The sequence below is a fragment of the Pseudonaja textilis genome, chromosome 5, assembly GCF_049901715.1.
Source record: "Pseudonaja textilis isolate UNSWEBS1 chromosome 5, rPseTex1.2, whole genome shotgun sequence".
NCBI lineage: Eukaryota > Metazoa > Chordata > Lepidosauria > Squamata > Elapidae > Pseudonaja > Pseudonaja textilis.
This window is the reverse complement of record NC_141994.1, coordinates 56,277,292-56,294,546: the sequence shown is the minus strand read 5'-3', so window position 1 is coordinate 56,294,546 and position 17,255 is coordinate 56,277,292. Positions and strand designations below refer to the sequence as shown.

The window sequence follows — 17,255 nt, the reverse complement described above, 5'->3', positions numbered from 1 at the left end:
TCTCCATGGTCAAATGATCAAAATTTAGGCAATTGGCAATGTGTTTATGTCAGTTGCCCTGTCCAGAGGTCATGTGATCACCATTTGTAACTTTCCCAGATACTTTTTGATAAGCCAAGTCAATGGTGGAATCCGTATTCACTTCATGACCACACGATTCACTTAACAACTGCAGTGATTCACTTAACAACCATGGCAAAAAGGTCATAAAATGGGGCAAAAGTCACTTCACAGCTACCTTGCTTAGAAATGGAAATTTGGTCTCAATTGTGGTTGTTACTCAAAAACTGCTTGTAAAGGCCAGTTTTCAGCAAAAAATCATGTCATAAATCATGGCCACAGGTAAAGGTAAGGGTTTCCTATGTCCAATTGTGTCTGACTCTAGGGAGTGATGCTCATCTCCGTTTCTTAGCTAAGAGAGCCAGCGTCATTCAAAGACAACTATCACAAATATAGGCCACTTGCCATGTATCCAACGCTATCATGTGGCCGAAGGGAGGATCTGCTCATCAGATCCTCCCTTCGACCAGGTTGTAAGTAGCCCTGGGAATGTCTATCAGAACTTCAAATGGTCACTAAACAGCTGATTGTAAGTCAAGGATTATCTTTAACTGGCAACCAATACATCTCCTGCACTATGCTATAGTTGTCCATAACTACTTGGGTAGGTGCATGCAGGACCAGCTAAAACTTATAAATGGTCTTCAAAGTGCACACAAAACCTGGGGTGCCAGCCTGGCAAAACTGATCCAAAGCACGATCTGTATCCTGATAGTGAATAGCTTTATTTCTACTACTACACGGAACCACGAAAATTAGACAGGATAGTTAAGATGAGAAATAACTTCTGGAAAAAACCAAAGTTGCTTAGAGGGTCATAGTTAATAGTTTTAAATATTAATACACATAAATGTTAGTGTAAGAGTGTAGGTATGTGTGTATGATCCTAGGACCTCAAAGCCTGTTGCTTTTTCATATTCCTCTTTTTAGGCTGTTTCGCCCTACGGTATCTCAAGCTATTCCTTAGCCACAAAGTAAATATGGCTTCTGAAAAAAAAAGAAATACAGTAGGCTAGTGCCTCAGGGGAGAGAAGTTAGAGTCAGCAGGTAGTCATTTTATTTTTGACTGTTTTTAGTACAATTCTTCAACTGTAACTAAAACTACAGTTAAAAATACCCGATTGTCAAATCTGAACTTTGAGAAGCACAGTGAAAGATTTGTATTTGCTTATTAGGATTGATTTACTTGCTTCTGTTTGCCATTTCAGAGGTCCTTCCTTGTCAGCAATGTTTTGTTTTTAATTTTCTTTCAGATGTTTGGCAAAGATATTGAATATCATTGGGTCTATAATTAAAATCCATGCAATGCTTCCATTTAATAATAATTTTCCTATTAGCAATCACTGTTCAGAACATTCCAGCAACCTAGTTTCTAGTGTATTTGATCGACGTTCTTATTCAACTTTGTATAGTTCCAGGCAAGGGTGGGATTCAATTTTTTTAACAACCAGTTCTGTGGGTGTGGCTAAGTTGGTGGGCGTGGCTTGGTGGTCATGTTATTGGCTGGGCATGGCCAACTCAACATCACTCACATTGAGGCATGCATCTCCTCGACTGGCCTCTCATGACTTGGGGATGCTGCAACAGTTGTAAGTGTGAAAAAGGGTCATAAGTCACTTTTTTCAGTGCCATTGTAACTTTGAATGGTCACTCCACACAAGCAAAGTATCAGCAAAGGAGTGGGAAAAAACTCCAGAGACATTCCTGAGACAAGAAGTCTAGTCTTGCCAAGAATGTAATAAGGGTTAACGGAGAGGCAGTTTCTGTAAGCAACACCAGGATGTTTCCTTACTGCCTTCCTTACAGGATTAGGCCAGTAATTCCTTCTAACAATTGGTTCTCCAAACTGCTTAAAATGTTCACAACTGGTTCTAGCAAATAGCTGCGAACTGGTAGAATTCCACCCCTGGTTCCAGGTTCCCTCCATCCACTGATAGTCAAAAGTGCAAAATCATATGCTCCACTGAAACCCTCAGCATATTATATCCCTTTCACTGTTCTTTTAAACAAACTTAATAAAAAAGAATATTATTCTGACTATTAAAAATTGGATGTTTCCTGTTACCACCACACTCATCTCAAAACTGTGGCCGATTTCTTGCCCCAAAGGTGCTTTTTCTGAAACTGAAGAATAGACGAAGCTTCTTGGATGAGAAGCAAAATGTCTTCAAGCAAAAACAAAGAAAAGTTCAGCCACCTTTTTAAAAAGCACCTTTGGGACAACCTGGATGACTGAGAATCTCCACAGACATCAACCATCTTCATTGTTATTTAACACTGCAGCAGATTATGTCCTTTCAACTCAAGTCAGGCAAGCAGGCCAAAAGGAACCAAGTTGGATCTGGTCGTAAAAGATAATCAGATGTGTTTCTCTCATTTGGTCAATATAGGGGAGATGGGACAATCTCCGCTATGTTTATAGCCCCTACAGGCTATAAAAATCCCCCTCACTTAGCAATATTTTCATAACTATCACGATGGTAGGGAACTTAAGGCAGCTTCATTGATTGGGTCTATCAACAATAGTCAAATGGCAGTGGAGAATGTATCTTTCTGAACCATGCTAAAACACACAACTTTAAGGAAATGTAAGTATTTGGTTACACTGATTAAAGATGGACAAGAATCATAGAAAAAATGATGTTATTCTTGCTTTTTGTCCTGAACGTATTTTTTTTCTTCAAAAGCTTACAATATAACAGAAACAAGAATAAACATAAGTTTAAATACAAGAAATATGAACTGATAATTGAGGTCAATAGGACAGGGACGGTAGACACGATTGTGTGCTTATGCATGCCCCTTACAGACCTCTTAGGAATGGGATGAGGTCAATAGAGGTTAGTTTGAGGATAAAGGACTGGGGGTTTGAGCAGGTGACAACAGAATCAGGTAGTGAGTTCCAGACATTGACCACTCTATTGCTGAAATCATACTTCCTGCAATCGAGTTTGGAGTGGTTTACATTTAATTTATATCTGTTGTGTGCTCTTGTGTTGTTGTAGTTAAAGCTGAAATATTCATTAACTTGTACAACATAAGGCATACTCTATGTCGAGCAGGGGTGTCAAACTTGTGGCCCACGGGTCAGATGTGTCACATCCTGGCCCTGCCCCAGCCCAGTTTAGCGAAGGGGGGGAAGTCCCGATATGTCATGTGATGCCGCTGTGATAACACAAGTTTGATACCCCGGATGTAGAGCATGCATACAATTATGTATGGTGGCAAAGACAGTAGTCAGATGCCTTTTCCAAGATCAGAATGATAGGACTATGCAAGCATTGGTGCTAGTTCCTCAATAGTGGGAGTAGTGTTAGGGATTGGAGTCCACCCAGATTCATAAGATCAAACAGAGATATATTGGAGCATACACCTTTTGATTTATTAACAGTAGGATATTATTAGAATGCTTATCGTATGTCCATGATTAATACTAGGAAAACAGGGAATGGTAGCATATTATTATTTATGTTGAAAACATAATGTGAATAAAGGCAAATATACGAGTCCCAGGATAATGTTGCAGGATCCAGTCAGGGTCGGTCCTAGTGCCCGACTCAGATAATATTTTGGACCAGGTAGAATTTGACTTCTTTTTTATTGTTGTTTTGTTTTAATTGACAGCTGAGTCTAAATGAGTAAGCCATCATGATGTGGGTAAGTCAATAAGGAACACAATGATAAGAAACCATTCCTGGGTATCTTCCAGGAACAAACTAGCCCTTAATGATAGACATTGTCTGTCTGTGGATTGGTAACAACATTTAACATTAGAAAGTCAAGTCACTTGCCAAATCAGCCCTAGCAGAAAAAGGTGGAATTACAAAAACAATAGCAAGACATTGGGATTTTCCTCATCCACCCTGAGATCTGAAATAGAAAGGAAGTTAGGGATTTGATTATCCAAACAGGTCAATTATTGTTTATCAGAAGTTCTACAGGAAGGCTTATGGCTGCTTTAGTGCACCAATCCAGAAAAGAAACTAAACAGAGAAACTAAACTACATGCTACGGTATAGTAGGGTAGGATAGAATAACAACAGGAGCATGGTCATCAGGGCAAGGACCCATTGTGATGTGGGGCATATCTGGGCAAGGACCCATTGCATGGTTTTTCAGCATTGCCATGTTTTAAAATGGTTGCTAAACAGGCCAGTTGTTAAATAAGGACTGCCTGCAACTAATTGTATGAATCTTTTGTTGTAGAAAATTTTAAGCACATTGCTGCTGATTTATATAATAACAGAATAGGGGATTGTTTTCTAGAGCCTCATAATTAAATTCGATGCAGATAAAGGGAGCATTTATTTTCAACCTGTTTTCTCCTTACCTCCCATGAGGAAGAGAAGTCCTGCCACATACTGCATAAGGCCTCGATCCCAGCAGCAGCCCAGCACTCCAATAATCCATCCAAATAGGATGATGGCCACCGCCATGCCCATAAAACCAGCTGTCATTCGGCGTAAATCTGCGATGGGAAATAAAGGTCCAGTTAATATAAGTCATTGTTTAGCTTGATGATTTAAAAGTCTAAGCCTTACACTGAATATTTGGTGACCTGCTGAAGTAGAATTCTTCTCGTGAATATCACATTAGCGTTTGCAAAAAGATGTGTTGCTTCATTGATTTTAAAGAAATAAGAAATACAGACTAATTTGTTCTCTCAAGTTTCAAGCAATCTGGCTTGTCATCAGATAGAAAAAAAATACGACAGTTACAAAGCTGGTTTCTTCTACAAATATGATTTGATCAAAATAAAGTTTTCTTTTCACTAGCAAAAGACTAGCTACAAACATGTTTTAGTACTTCAGTTTTAAAAACTAAATTTGACACTATTTTTCCTTAAAATCAAGCATTTTAATTTTATTCCCGTTTGCCTCTTCTCAATAGTTTCCATTCTGGCCCTTGTCAGGGATGACCTGCAACCCAATTACCCAGAAATTGCACAAGCACAAGTCTGAATTAACAAATAGCAAAGCATAACCCCAAGACCAAGAGAGTAGGAGATTGGTTGTTGTCTCTGTTAACTTTGTTATTCCACTTCTTTCTGTGATCTTCTTTAAAATGCAAATCCCTTTTATCTTATGGAAGTTGAGAAACAGGCATATTTTCAGAAAAGAAAAATACGAACAAGAATCTGCTTTGAATAAACAGAATGTCTCTAAGCTCCTATACCATATTTTAGTATCTTCAATACTATGGATAGCAATTATAGATGAGACTGTATATTTTAAACCAGAGATTAGAGGAGCAGTATAACACAGCACCCCACAACTGTTTGGACACCAGGGACCAGTTCCATGGAGACAGTTTTTCCATGGACTGGAGGGGGTGTAGTTTAGCATGTTGCCTGCATCCCATAGTTGGGGCTTTACTTGTTTGCATAGCCCAGTTTCTGGCACAACACAATGTATTATGGCTAACTAAGATTATATTAGTATAACAAGATGAGACAGTGTCTGCATAGCCATAATATGTTGAAACATCTTAAAACATGGCTACCATTATGGCCATGTCCATTAAGTATCAACTTCGAATTGAACCTTGCAGAAGCCATTTTTCTATTCCTCAGTTGCCACACACGGTGGGGAAAGGGAAGGAGGATGAAATGTGTTGTTAGACAAAACACAGAAGTTTCTGGTGGGAACCAAGGTCATTCTACCAGTGGTGGATAGAGGCAGGGAGGAGTGCCTGGAGAGCCCACCAATTAACCTAACTGGCCAACATGACCTGTGACTTTTGGGGAGGGAGTTATTTCCTATTTTAATTATACTGAAACCATGGGAAACATTTAGAGTTGGTTTTCCATTTGATCGCACCGATATGATATAAAGAAGTTCTTAGAGGAAGATTCTTAGAGGAAGATCTTAGCCTCCAAGTTCTGATTTGCTTGGATTCGTTAGTTGGGATCTTGACATTAAGTTGCATGAATCCAGCCATACATTATGCAAAGTATGAGTGTTTGTTGCATAGGTATAATTGGTTTGGGTAATATTTTCTGTTTACCTTATAAAACTAAATCATAATGGTTGACACATGCTAAGCCAACTGAAATATAAATTCAGACATACAGAGTTCCTCAGTAGCATTCAAAGTTTAGATTTTGTTCATTTGGGAATGTGAATTCACATGGGATTCATTGAAACAGATATGACCCCAACATTATTACCAGAAGATCCCTCAAATAACTCTATTCCTTATATAAGAAATGATGCTGCCATATCTATCACCAGCCCCATCACACAATTAGTTTTCTTTCAGCTCACCAGTAGTTAAATATTTTGTGAATACACATTTCTGTATCTACACCAAGCTAGAAATTATATTCAGAAATCACCTGTCATATTGAATTGCACATGTACAAGAATATTTGGATGATGTCAGTGGCATTCTCCAAGCAAACAAATGTATTATGGTGCAAGAATGATACAGTGAACTATGCTGCCAAACCTATTTGCCAAAATAACTCAGTTTGTCTTTAAGGTGTCGTGGGGCTCCTTTGCTGATTTTGCTGCAAAAGACAACCATGTTTAATTCTGTGGAAATTATTCCCATCTCAAATACTTTATTTGCAAACATTTTTAACAGCAGACGTATCAGGAGAAACCTTATTTTAAAAAAACACCATTCAATCTTTATCTGTTCTGATACAACTGTTGCCAAGGATGCCACTTTCAAAAGGCAGAGTGGTATGAAAGGAAAAGAATAAAGTGGTTATTGGAATTGCTCTGTGTTGTCCAAAGCTATCTGGCTGGCATTCCTTCCCTGTCAATGTGGTGTACAGAAATGTCAACGCTTTGGACAAGTCAATTCAGAACAGTTCTTTCAGTGAGAAATGAATGCATGGATGTGCTGAATCAGGCACTGCATCTATTTTAAAAGAAAGAGGTCGGAGAAGAGAGACATGTTTCAGCATGTACCATATCAGAATTCGAGGCAATTGAATAGGTCTAATATCAATACAAACAAGGTGCCTGTCCTCCAGGGATGCATAGCTACATAACTTTACTAGTGACATCCTCCTTTTATCCAGGATGAGTTTCACAACAGGAACACGAAATGAGCAGTATGTATTACTCCTGCCTGCTGCAACAGGAATTTCTATCACACACTTTTATTTTTCCTTGATTTTTCTCCCCATGTAAAAAAGATCTACTAATCTCTCTACATTTAAGTACTTTTCATGGTGGTTTTGGAAGGCTTCTCCCATGCCTTGCCATGGGCCCCGTATGGGGAGCATGGCATTGTTGGCATGCAAGGAGTAGTAACCAAGGTTATGGATTCTTTTTGTTGTAGGAAATAATGGGCACGTTCCCTTTTGTTGTTGCTTTTTACAGGAATGGAGTAAAATGTTCAGTTCATAATGTAAAGAAATTTTGGATAAGCCATTCTCTTTACTCTTTACTCCAGAATGAGACAAAGTAGAGCATTAACTTTCTTCAGCTAAGTCCTAAATGTCTGTGGAACTGCCATCCTCCTCAGCCTTCAGCTAGTCCAATTTCTCTGGCCAAATGCATCTGGTGCACATCAAGTCAGGAAAACTACTACAGGAATGATTATAGGAACATAATGATAATTGCATAGCTAAAAGAAGAATGCTTGTAAGAGCTTAAATCAATAATACCCGTACTAATAAAATTTGAATGCCTATCAGATTTGTATGCCTCAGTAAATCAAAGAAGACTTACTTTACTGGCTAGAACTGTTATTTCTATATTAACCACTCAGAGTTATTTGATTGCACAGAGATACAAATGTAATACATAATAACATCTACAGTATAATGTAAAACATAAACATCTGTAGTACAATTTAAAGTATAAACAATACATCTTCACAGTAAGGTAGGTGTAAATAAAACATTCATAATAACTAGCTCACATTAAAAATAACCAGCACTAACAATTAAAATCCACACTAACCATCTGCTACAACCATTAAATAAACAATAGTATACAGTACATTCTGCAAACAATCTTTCATTCATATGGATAGATATGCTGAAAGGTTTCGAGCAGCTAAACTCATCTTGCTTTCTGCACTTTGCTTGCCCCAATCGTTGGAAAAGGAACTTTCTTTCCTCAAACTGCCACCCAAGCAGCAAACTTTTCACTTGGCTAAGTGTCCAGTCTAGGTACACAATATGACTCCAACAGGTTAAAAGTGCTCTTTAGTTGTAAGAAGAACCATATGAATTGATTCTCTGTTGTCTTTCCATCTTTTCCATTTTTATTCAAAACACACATTAAAAAAACAGGGAGAGATTTGACTGAATCCTCATGCCTCCATCTTAACTTTTTCAATCATGCCCTGTGGGATATCTTGCTTCCTCTCCTGGTCCTTGACTCTTCTTAGACTTAGAATTTAGAATAACTTTGTCACTTTGAATGTACACTAACTTTTCATACATTAAAATGAAATGTTTGTTGCATGCAGCTCTCAAAGGGTCTCTACCTCCAATATACCATAAATAAATGTGAATGAATACATAAAGAAATAAATACAAAATTATGCATATACCCACATCATTACCACTCCCTGTATGGACTTTCTATCTGAGGCACTGCTGCCACCAAACCAAATAGGGATGCAGTTTCCTAAAATGCTCTCAATTGTGCCTCTGTAAAATTGTGCCTCTAGGTTTTGGTTGCTGCGCCTTGACTTCCTTCAGATGACGTTACTTTTCTTGCCCCATAGGACCAACAAACCTGATTCTCAGTTTATAACTTCTTGGGACCTGCATCCATCCATCCATCTGTCCATATGTTTGTTTGCCCATTTACAATGAAAATCTCCCCCCCAAAATTAGAATGTGATTGGCCTGATGGCAGCACAAGAAAGGGCAAAAAGCTTTTTTAAACTTCGAAGAGAGGAAGCTCCTGGTGACTAGTTGTTGGTTTGCAAGAGATCCATTATTGTGCAGAATAGGCAGGCTGCAGGGGGAGATCCAGTTTTCCTTCTTCACATGGGGTGATAGCTATGGAGATCAGGCTGCTGTGTGCTTTAAAGGGTGCTTGTAGTTTTCTTAACAATAGTACACAGTCTTGCCTTAGTGCCTTGTTTAACAATCATTTGAAGTTAGTGTACCAATGCTCACATTGCAACCATTGTTGTGCATCTCATAGTCATATGATCACTATTAGAGCACTTTGCAACAGGCATGTATTTATGACCATTGCAGAGTCCTGTGATCATGTGATTGTCATTTATGTGTATTTCTGATAACTGGCTCACAACAAGCAGCATTAATGGAGAACACAGAAGTGTGGTCACGTGATGTCTTACTTTATGATTGAACGAGAAGTGATGTTATAAGCCAAAATCACATGATTTTCTGCTTAACAACTACAGTACTTAGTAATGGGGTTAGTAGTCTCAATTATGGTTATTAAGTGAAGTCTTCCTGTATGGAAATGGTCTTTTTACCAAAATGTCTTTCTAACTTCCCTGACTAGTCTACAACCCTGGGATTTTGTGGTAAGGAAGATGAGAATCCAAATTCTAATCCTGTTTAGCTTTTTAGATCAGCCAAGGTCAGCTAAGTGCTCCTTAATACCACATGCTTACACTAGAGTAAAACAAAATACTATGTGTTACAGTATGAAGCACTTTATATATCATTTAGCTTGGCCCTGAGGGAACATTGCTTGTCTCATTTTCTCTTACTTCTGAGTAGAGCTTGGAAGGAAATCCATTTTGAAGATATTTTATTTAATATTTGAGTGGACCATCATTTAGATCCATTTGCAGCTTGATATGAAAAAGGAAGAAACAGGCTTCACGTTTTAATATTTTCTGTAATTTTAACAAATGGTTTTCCTCCAGCTCGCTATTAATGGAAGCAAGAGAAAAAGAAAAGAGATGTTGCCCTGAATGTTGACATGTTCTATGAAAAGGACAAACTTAAATCATTAATAGAAATGTCAAATGAACTGTTGGCATTTACCTGACCTGCAAATATCCTATACTTGGATTTAGCCAGCTGTTCTCTGAGCATAGTTCTGTGTTCTATACAGGAAATCCTCATTAGTTTTAAGAAAAAGAGGAAGTTGAACATAAAGACCATCTGCTTACCAATGACCTGTAAAGGAAGTTCTTTATAATTTAGTGAAAGCTTATTTGTAGGTATTCCAAAAGTATTTAGGAAAAATACTAGAGATGCAAGAACCCCAAATAGTCTAATAAGGAATGGACATTTTCAAGAAAAAGAAGAGAAAATTGAGAATGGAATGGAAAATTGTAGAAGGAGATGTGACTAATAGGAAAGCTTAAACACTTCTTAATTTATGATAGTAAAATGAATTGCTAAGTCTTTCCATAAAACAGCACATGATTTTGATTCTACATACTTCCATGTACATGTGAGCCAAGCAGATATATGAAAAAACAGGAAATGTTGAAAGAAAAAGGATGAGGTGCTAGGAAAATACTATGGTTCCAAATATTTGTCATACTTGCTTCTACAAGTGGGGACAGTTTCTTATTCTCAATCTATATAAGCCTTCCTCAAAGCCTCATCCTGCCCCCCATTACATAGCAGTTGTATTGTAATTCTGATTAGGTTAGGAGTATTAGGATTTGTAATTGTAGCATATGTATGCAGCAGGCCAAATGCTGCATTCAGCATTCTATTTTCCTGGAACTGATTATGTGAAAAAAGACTTTTTTGTAACTAGAAAAGTTTGACTCTATGATCTCTTCTATATCGGTAGCTGCTACAAATCTCTTAGTTCATTTAACCAGCCTTTCACGCTGGAGGAACATTCAAGACAAACTTCTTCAAATAAAGTATAATAAAGTCTTCTTAAGGTGCATCTGCAATTCTATCCCCAAACAATGGATGTACCCAAATACATTTACTTTTTTTGTCTGATTACAATTACACAAAACAGGGTGGCAACATTTTTGGATAGTGTGCAGCATACCCTTAATCAAGCTGTTGATAAGTTAGAGATAAGTGAACTAGAACTGTTGGAGATTCATCTTTTTTTCTTCAAAGATTTGCTAATTTACTAGCTTCATCTCAACTTGGACCCCAAAGTTATTGGGGCAGGTAATAAGAATGCAATATAAGAAATACTTTGTCATATTTATATGGATCCTATTCAGTTGGTATATAGTATGTTGAGAATGTGGAAGAATCTGTGGAAAAGTGATGGTACCAATTGACTTCTTCATCCATTCCTCAGCTGGTAAATTACATAAACTAATATTAGCAGATTGTATTTCGAGCCATATTATGCTTGCTCGAAGGAGTCACATTTTAAAAGCCCTTCTTGGACTTGGATGATTAATTAGAGGCTATTCTCAGTATTCTGCTACAGGATAAGACAATTAAGAAAGCAATAACAAAATGGTTCCTGGTGAATTGGGTTGAAAATGATGATCCAAATCTACTCTAGCTGGGATTTTGTCCTGAATGTGGAATTGAAACCATTTTGGTAACTGGTAAATGAATTATACCAGATACTAGATAGGGGAAATACAATCTGCTAAATCTTGTGAATCTTTCAGCATCGGCTGATACTATCAACCACAGTATTCTTATCAGTGACAATGAAGTGTTAGACCTTGGAAGAACTGTTTTGTATTAATTCCTGTAAAATCCTATAAGAGTTGAATATAGGGAGTGTAAAAATGGGTGGTTCAGACCAGATAGAACCAATGTACAAATTAGAGCAATTGCTTTCTCAAACTGAGGAAGAAAATGGCCAAGAGTCTGTTGGGCAGAAAGATTGGAGAGAGAGAGAGAGAGAGAGAGGGAGGGAGGGAGGGAGGGAAGGAAGGAGGGAGGGAGAGATAAATTTTGTGCTCTGTATCAGAAAGATTCAACTACTGTTTATCTTTCACTATTAGCAGAGATGCAGTGACTCAGTGGCTAAGACGCTGAGCTTGTTGATCAGAAAGGTCGGCAGTTTGGTGGTTTAAATCCCTAGCTCCATATATTGGAGTGAGCTCCCATTACTTGTCCCAGCTTCTGTCAACCTAACAGTCCGAAAGCATGTAAAAATGCAAGTAGAAAAATAGGGACCACTTTGGTGGGAAGGTAACAGCGTTCCATGTGCCTTCGGCATTTAGTCATGCTGGCCACATGACCACAGAGACATCTTTGCACAATGCTGGCTCTTCGGCTTTGTAATGGAGATGAGCACTGCCCTCTAGAGTTGGAAACGACTGGCACATATGTGCGAGGGGAACCTTTACTTTTACCTTTACCTATTAGATCTCTTGAACTTTTTCCTTATTCCCAAGTAGCACCTAATGTGGGATTCTATGTATGGAGAGACACTTAGTTGTTAGCGCATGACAATTCCAGTTCTTTTTTAGAGGCAACTAGAAGATGGTGCTGTAGGACTACATCTATGTTGTTTGCTTTCAATGCTGTTCTATATTTGCATGAAATTCAGTCATTTTGAGTTTGGAATGGAGTACAGAGTAAAAACATGATTAACAATTCATGCAAAGGTAAGGTGACGAAGGACTGATCTTGGAGGATTAATAATACCTATGCTGGCTATTAGAGAAATCTGACTAACCACTTATTAAATAAAAAAGAATCCTATGTTATGGTCCTCCTTGGAACTTTACTGAATATGTTTAATAGATATCATTTTTCTTCATTGCTATCTCGTAGCTTGTGGGTTGATATCTATCTTCTAAAGGAAGGCAAGTCAACAGCATGATGATACAAGATGCAATAGTCCTGCACAATAACTAAAAAAATTGCAATCCCAAGGCTCTACAAAATATTTTCATAATATTGCCAACTTGAGCAGAAGCATGAGAGACCAAGTGGAAAATCTGATCTTTGGAAACTGAAATTTTCTAATGAGATGGAAGTAAGCCAACAGAAGCTAAAGAATCTGAAAAGCAAGGTCATGACAATAATTTAGGTATATGAAGAGATTTTGGTCAGACCGCCCTGAAAATGGGAGTTAATTTGTTCAAGCACAGCCGACACTTTCACTCAAGAATTGTTCACCAAGCTCAATGAAATTCTTTTAACATCTATATGTCTATGAAGATTCTCAGTCATCCAGGTCATGGTTGTGTCAAAGTTGCTTTTTCAAGAGGCAAATGGACTTTCTGGTTTGAAGAAGCTTCTTGGATGAGAAGTGAAACATCTTCACAGAAAAACCAGAAAATCCAGTTGCCTCTTGAAAAAGCACCTTTGGGTTTAAATATCTATACATTCTCTGTAAGAAGAATAACTAGGTATTACCTATAGTTTACATCCAATAAAATTGGATATATTGCATTTTAACCAGCTACTAACTTGTGTTTACTCACTGTTCTCTATAATAGTACCTCATTAGTGTGACTTAATATGGCAGGAAGAAACTTTCAGCTTTGTAGGAATAGTGGAGGACACAATCTATATAATGTTAAGTGCCATAATTAATAAACATGAGCGAGAGTGCATACAGGTATTTGAGGCAATCACATATCAGACATTAATCATTAGAATATCATTGGGCTCCAGCTACCAGCCCTGGATGACATCTTTGCATCTTGCTGTTTGAGGAAGTTGCACAACATTCTCAAAGACTCTTCCCATCCTGTTTACAATCTTTATGAACTGTTGGCTTCTGGAAGAAGATATAGAACAATTAAAACTCGGACCACACATTTTCTGAACAGTTTTTATCCTAGAGCTATAATTGCACTTAACGATGAACTTAAGGACCACCATCAGTGAGCTTTTGCACAATATTTTTTGGTCTGTTGTGCGGATGCTTGTGTGTTTTTAGGAGCCGGGGAATTTTGGCAGGTGGGGAGGTGTTTGGGGATTGTCATGTGTGTGTGCATGTTGAGTCTGGTCTCTGGGTGTTATGTGAATTTTGTTGTATGTACACTGTGTATATATACGTACAATGACAATAAAGAATTCAATTTAAGGAAATAGAGGTACATAATACAGGTAGTCCTTGATTTCATGATCACAACTGAGACTAAAATTTCTGTTGCTAAGCAAGACAAGTGAAATTTGCCTCATTTTATGACCTTTCTTGCCGCAGTTGTTAAGTGAACCACTGCAGTTGTTAAGTTAATATCGTGGTTGTTAAGTGAATCTGGATTCCCCATTGATTCTGCTTATCAGAAGGTTTCAAAAGGGGATCACATGACCCCGAGACACTGCACCCATCATAAATATGAGCCACTTGCTAAGCACCTGGATTTTGATCAAGTGACCATGGAGATGCTGCAACGGTTGTAAGATCATAATTCACTTTTTTCAGTACTCTTGTAACTTCGAATGGTTACTAAATGAATGGGTGTAAAGCAAGGACTACCTGAGCCACGGTGGTGCAGTGGTTAGAGTGCAGTACTGCAGGCTACTTCTGCTGCCTGCCAGCTGTTCAAATTTCACCAGGCTCAAGGTTGACTCAGCCTTCCATCCTTCCGAGGTGGCTAAAATGAGGACACAGATTGTTGGGGGCAATATGCTGACTCTATAAAACCACTTAGAGAAGGCTGTAAATCACTGTGAAGCAGTCTATATATGCTATTGCTATTGCTATCAGTAGTTCATTCATAATTTAAAGAGCATTGGTCTCCGTTTACAGCTGAATAGTATTGCAGCACAGTAGTGCAAGTCATGGCCAGAATTTCCAGTTAAAAAATAATCGACAACAAGCAATCAAGTCTATATTCTATAGCTGTGATGGCGAACCTATGACACGCATGCCACAGATGGCACGCAGAGCCATTTGTGCCAGCATGCAAGCCACAGGCAAACTTACCTCACTGCGCATGCGTGCACTTCACAGCTGGTTTGAGGCCTTTTTTAGCCTCCCAGATACTTGAGGAAGGCCTCTGCAGGCAGAATAATAGGTCCATTTCATCACTCTGGGAGGCTGAAAAAGGCCTCAAACTGGCCAAAAATCAGCTGTGAGGCACAGTGTAGGCAAGGGGGCGGCAGGGGGGGATTGTGGGTACATGAGCAGGGAGCATGGGGGGGCCACACGCATTGCCTTTTGGGCGCTGGCACACGAGTGTGTGAGCACAAGCATGAACATAATTTTTTGCACAGAAGCCCCAAAAGGTTAGCCACCACTGTTCTATACCATTGTAGCACAAATCTTTGTCTGATTTATAATAGATGAGAAATTCTAAATGTAGTCTTTTAAGGGTGGAGAAGAGACTGTCTTTGGTTATTGAAATTATCAGAAATGCCTACCAGTTGACAGAAATAATTCCACTAATTTCAGTTCAGCCTACCTGCAAGTCATTCCAAGTTTTCACAAACTTTATCGCTTATCTTAAATCTGGAGGAAAATTTTAAGGCCAGTTTAAGAATATATTGTCTAGCTATCCTACCTCCCAAAAGGACATTTATTCTGCACCGACCAGAAAATAATTATACTGAACATTTCAGCAGTTACTTTGATGAATGGGCTGCTAAGGATTGACTTCAGATGGAAGGCTGAGATTTCTCTGTTATCAGCATCTCAGGCTCAGTTCAAACTCTCCTACTGACTATAGCTTTAAGCACTTTAATTTAGGCATTTTCAAAACCATATTCTTATATTTTTTTTAAAAAAGATGTTTTTTAATATAGGACACGTCACCAGCTGAAGTACAAAGAAAAAAGGGAAGCAGCATAGAAAAATATTAATTACAGAATAGAAGGGTTTTTTTGTTAAGCTTTTTTTATTATTTTGGTTTATTCTCCTATTAACATTTAAATGAAAAGCCCTTTCTTCCAAGCTCCACATGTGAAATCTACATTTAAATCAATACCATTTAAAAGTGAGGGGAAATGTATAACTGCATATAACTATGTAAATTGCATCTCCATTGGTTTTGTCCTACAAACAATTGATTTCCCCCCGTCATTTTAAAAAAGACAGAATTAGAAGTATATTACAATGACACTTTTTAAAAAGAGGGATATAAGCAATTATATATTAGGATCACTTCGGGTTAGGTTATTCTGAGATTGAAGCTAGAAAATAATGTTGCATTATTATAATAAACTTCAGTAAAGCCTTTCTCTTGCCAATATCAGCCAGAGGTCTCCAACTTTGGAGCACTCCTTTGTCCCTATATCAATGTTTCCAAGGCTACTTTTGCCAATGCTGGACATCATGACTGAAGAAGGAAATTCTTTAGTGGATCTAAGTTCCTTCTAGCTGCCTAATATTTTCCTAAATAGGAATATAAACAAAATTAGGAGTTTGCTTAATTAATCACCTCCCAGTCACATAAATGGGAAGAAATTCCCTTTAAAAGAAATACGCATACACATTCCAAATAATAAATGCCTCTCCTTGTTAGAATAGAATAGACTAACAGTCCAATAATAGTCCAACCCCTGCCTAGGCAGGAAACCCTACACCACTTCAGACAAATGGTTATCCAACATCTTTTTAAAGATGTTCACTTCTGCCCTTTTAATTTTAGAACTATCCATAGCTGTGATCTTTGAGCTTCTCATATGGCAGATGATATTGCTCTGAAGAAGGCTAAAATCAAGAACATTTGGGTATTTTTCTTCCCATCCTTCATAAATAGGCACTTTCTTTGTTGGAGATAGATCATGGCATTGATGTAGATTATATGTAAATTAATTCAAATGATTTCCTTAATGTGCTCTTATCCAAATGTTAGGACTAGGGTGGGGAGGAAGAGTCTACAGCTCAGTGATTGAGTGCTCTAGAATTTTCTGTTCAAAGATGAAGTAGTTAGGAGGCTTCTGAATGAAACATTGGAGAACAGACGCCTATAGATAAAGATCTTGATGGAGAAATAGATCCAGGATTTTTTCAGAAGAAGGCATTTATTGTGCTAATGTACCATCTTATTCACACCAGAAGGTTAAAGTGACATCATCTTGCTTTTGTATTACCTTCTTTCTATTTCTGTTGGTTTCCCTTTCTTTTGTCTTATCTCTGCAATATCCATTAGAGAAAGACAGAAAAACTCCAACATATCTCATGATAGGTAAAGTCAAGTCAGGTCAAGCTCGATTCCTGGTGACTCTACACATATGCAACAATCTTACAGGCATTGACATGATTGTGACTTTCATTCTTTCAATACTTATTTCCTTCATATAATTTCTGCCTGACTGACAATAAAAAACATGATGTCCCACTCATAGTTCCAAAAGTGGACACAGAGGGGCAGTATCTTGATGACCACAAGACTGGGGCAGTAACTTGATTGTATAAAACTCATGTTGTTATTGA

General features: G+C 37.9%; 1 protein-coding gene and 1 long non-coding RNA gene across 2 annotated transcripts in view; one reads left to right on the top strand and one right to left on the bottom strand.

Annotated features, from left to right (window-relative positions):
* The window catches only part of TMEM178B (transmembrane protein 178B), a 323,668-nt gene that overhangs the window by 49,313 nt on the left and 257,100 nt on the right, over positions 1-17,255 (bottom strand). The window contains exon 3 of the mRNA XM_026698482.2: positions 4,391-4,528. Coding sequence (XP_026554267.1) covers positions 4,391-4,528 — 138 coding nt within the window. The remainder of the gene's footprint in view (positions 1-4,390; positions 4,529-17,255) is intronic.
* The window catches only part of LOC148125662 (uncharacterized), a 94,782-nt gene that overhangs the window by 64,577 nt on the left and 12,950 nt on the right, over positions 1-17,255 (top strand). The gene's annotated exons all lie outside the window — the stretch shown is intronic.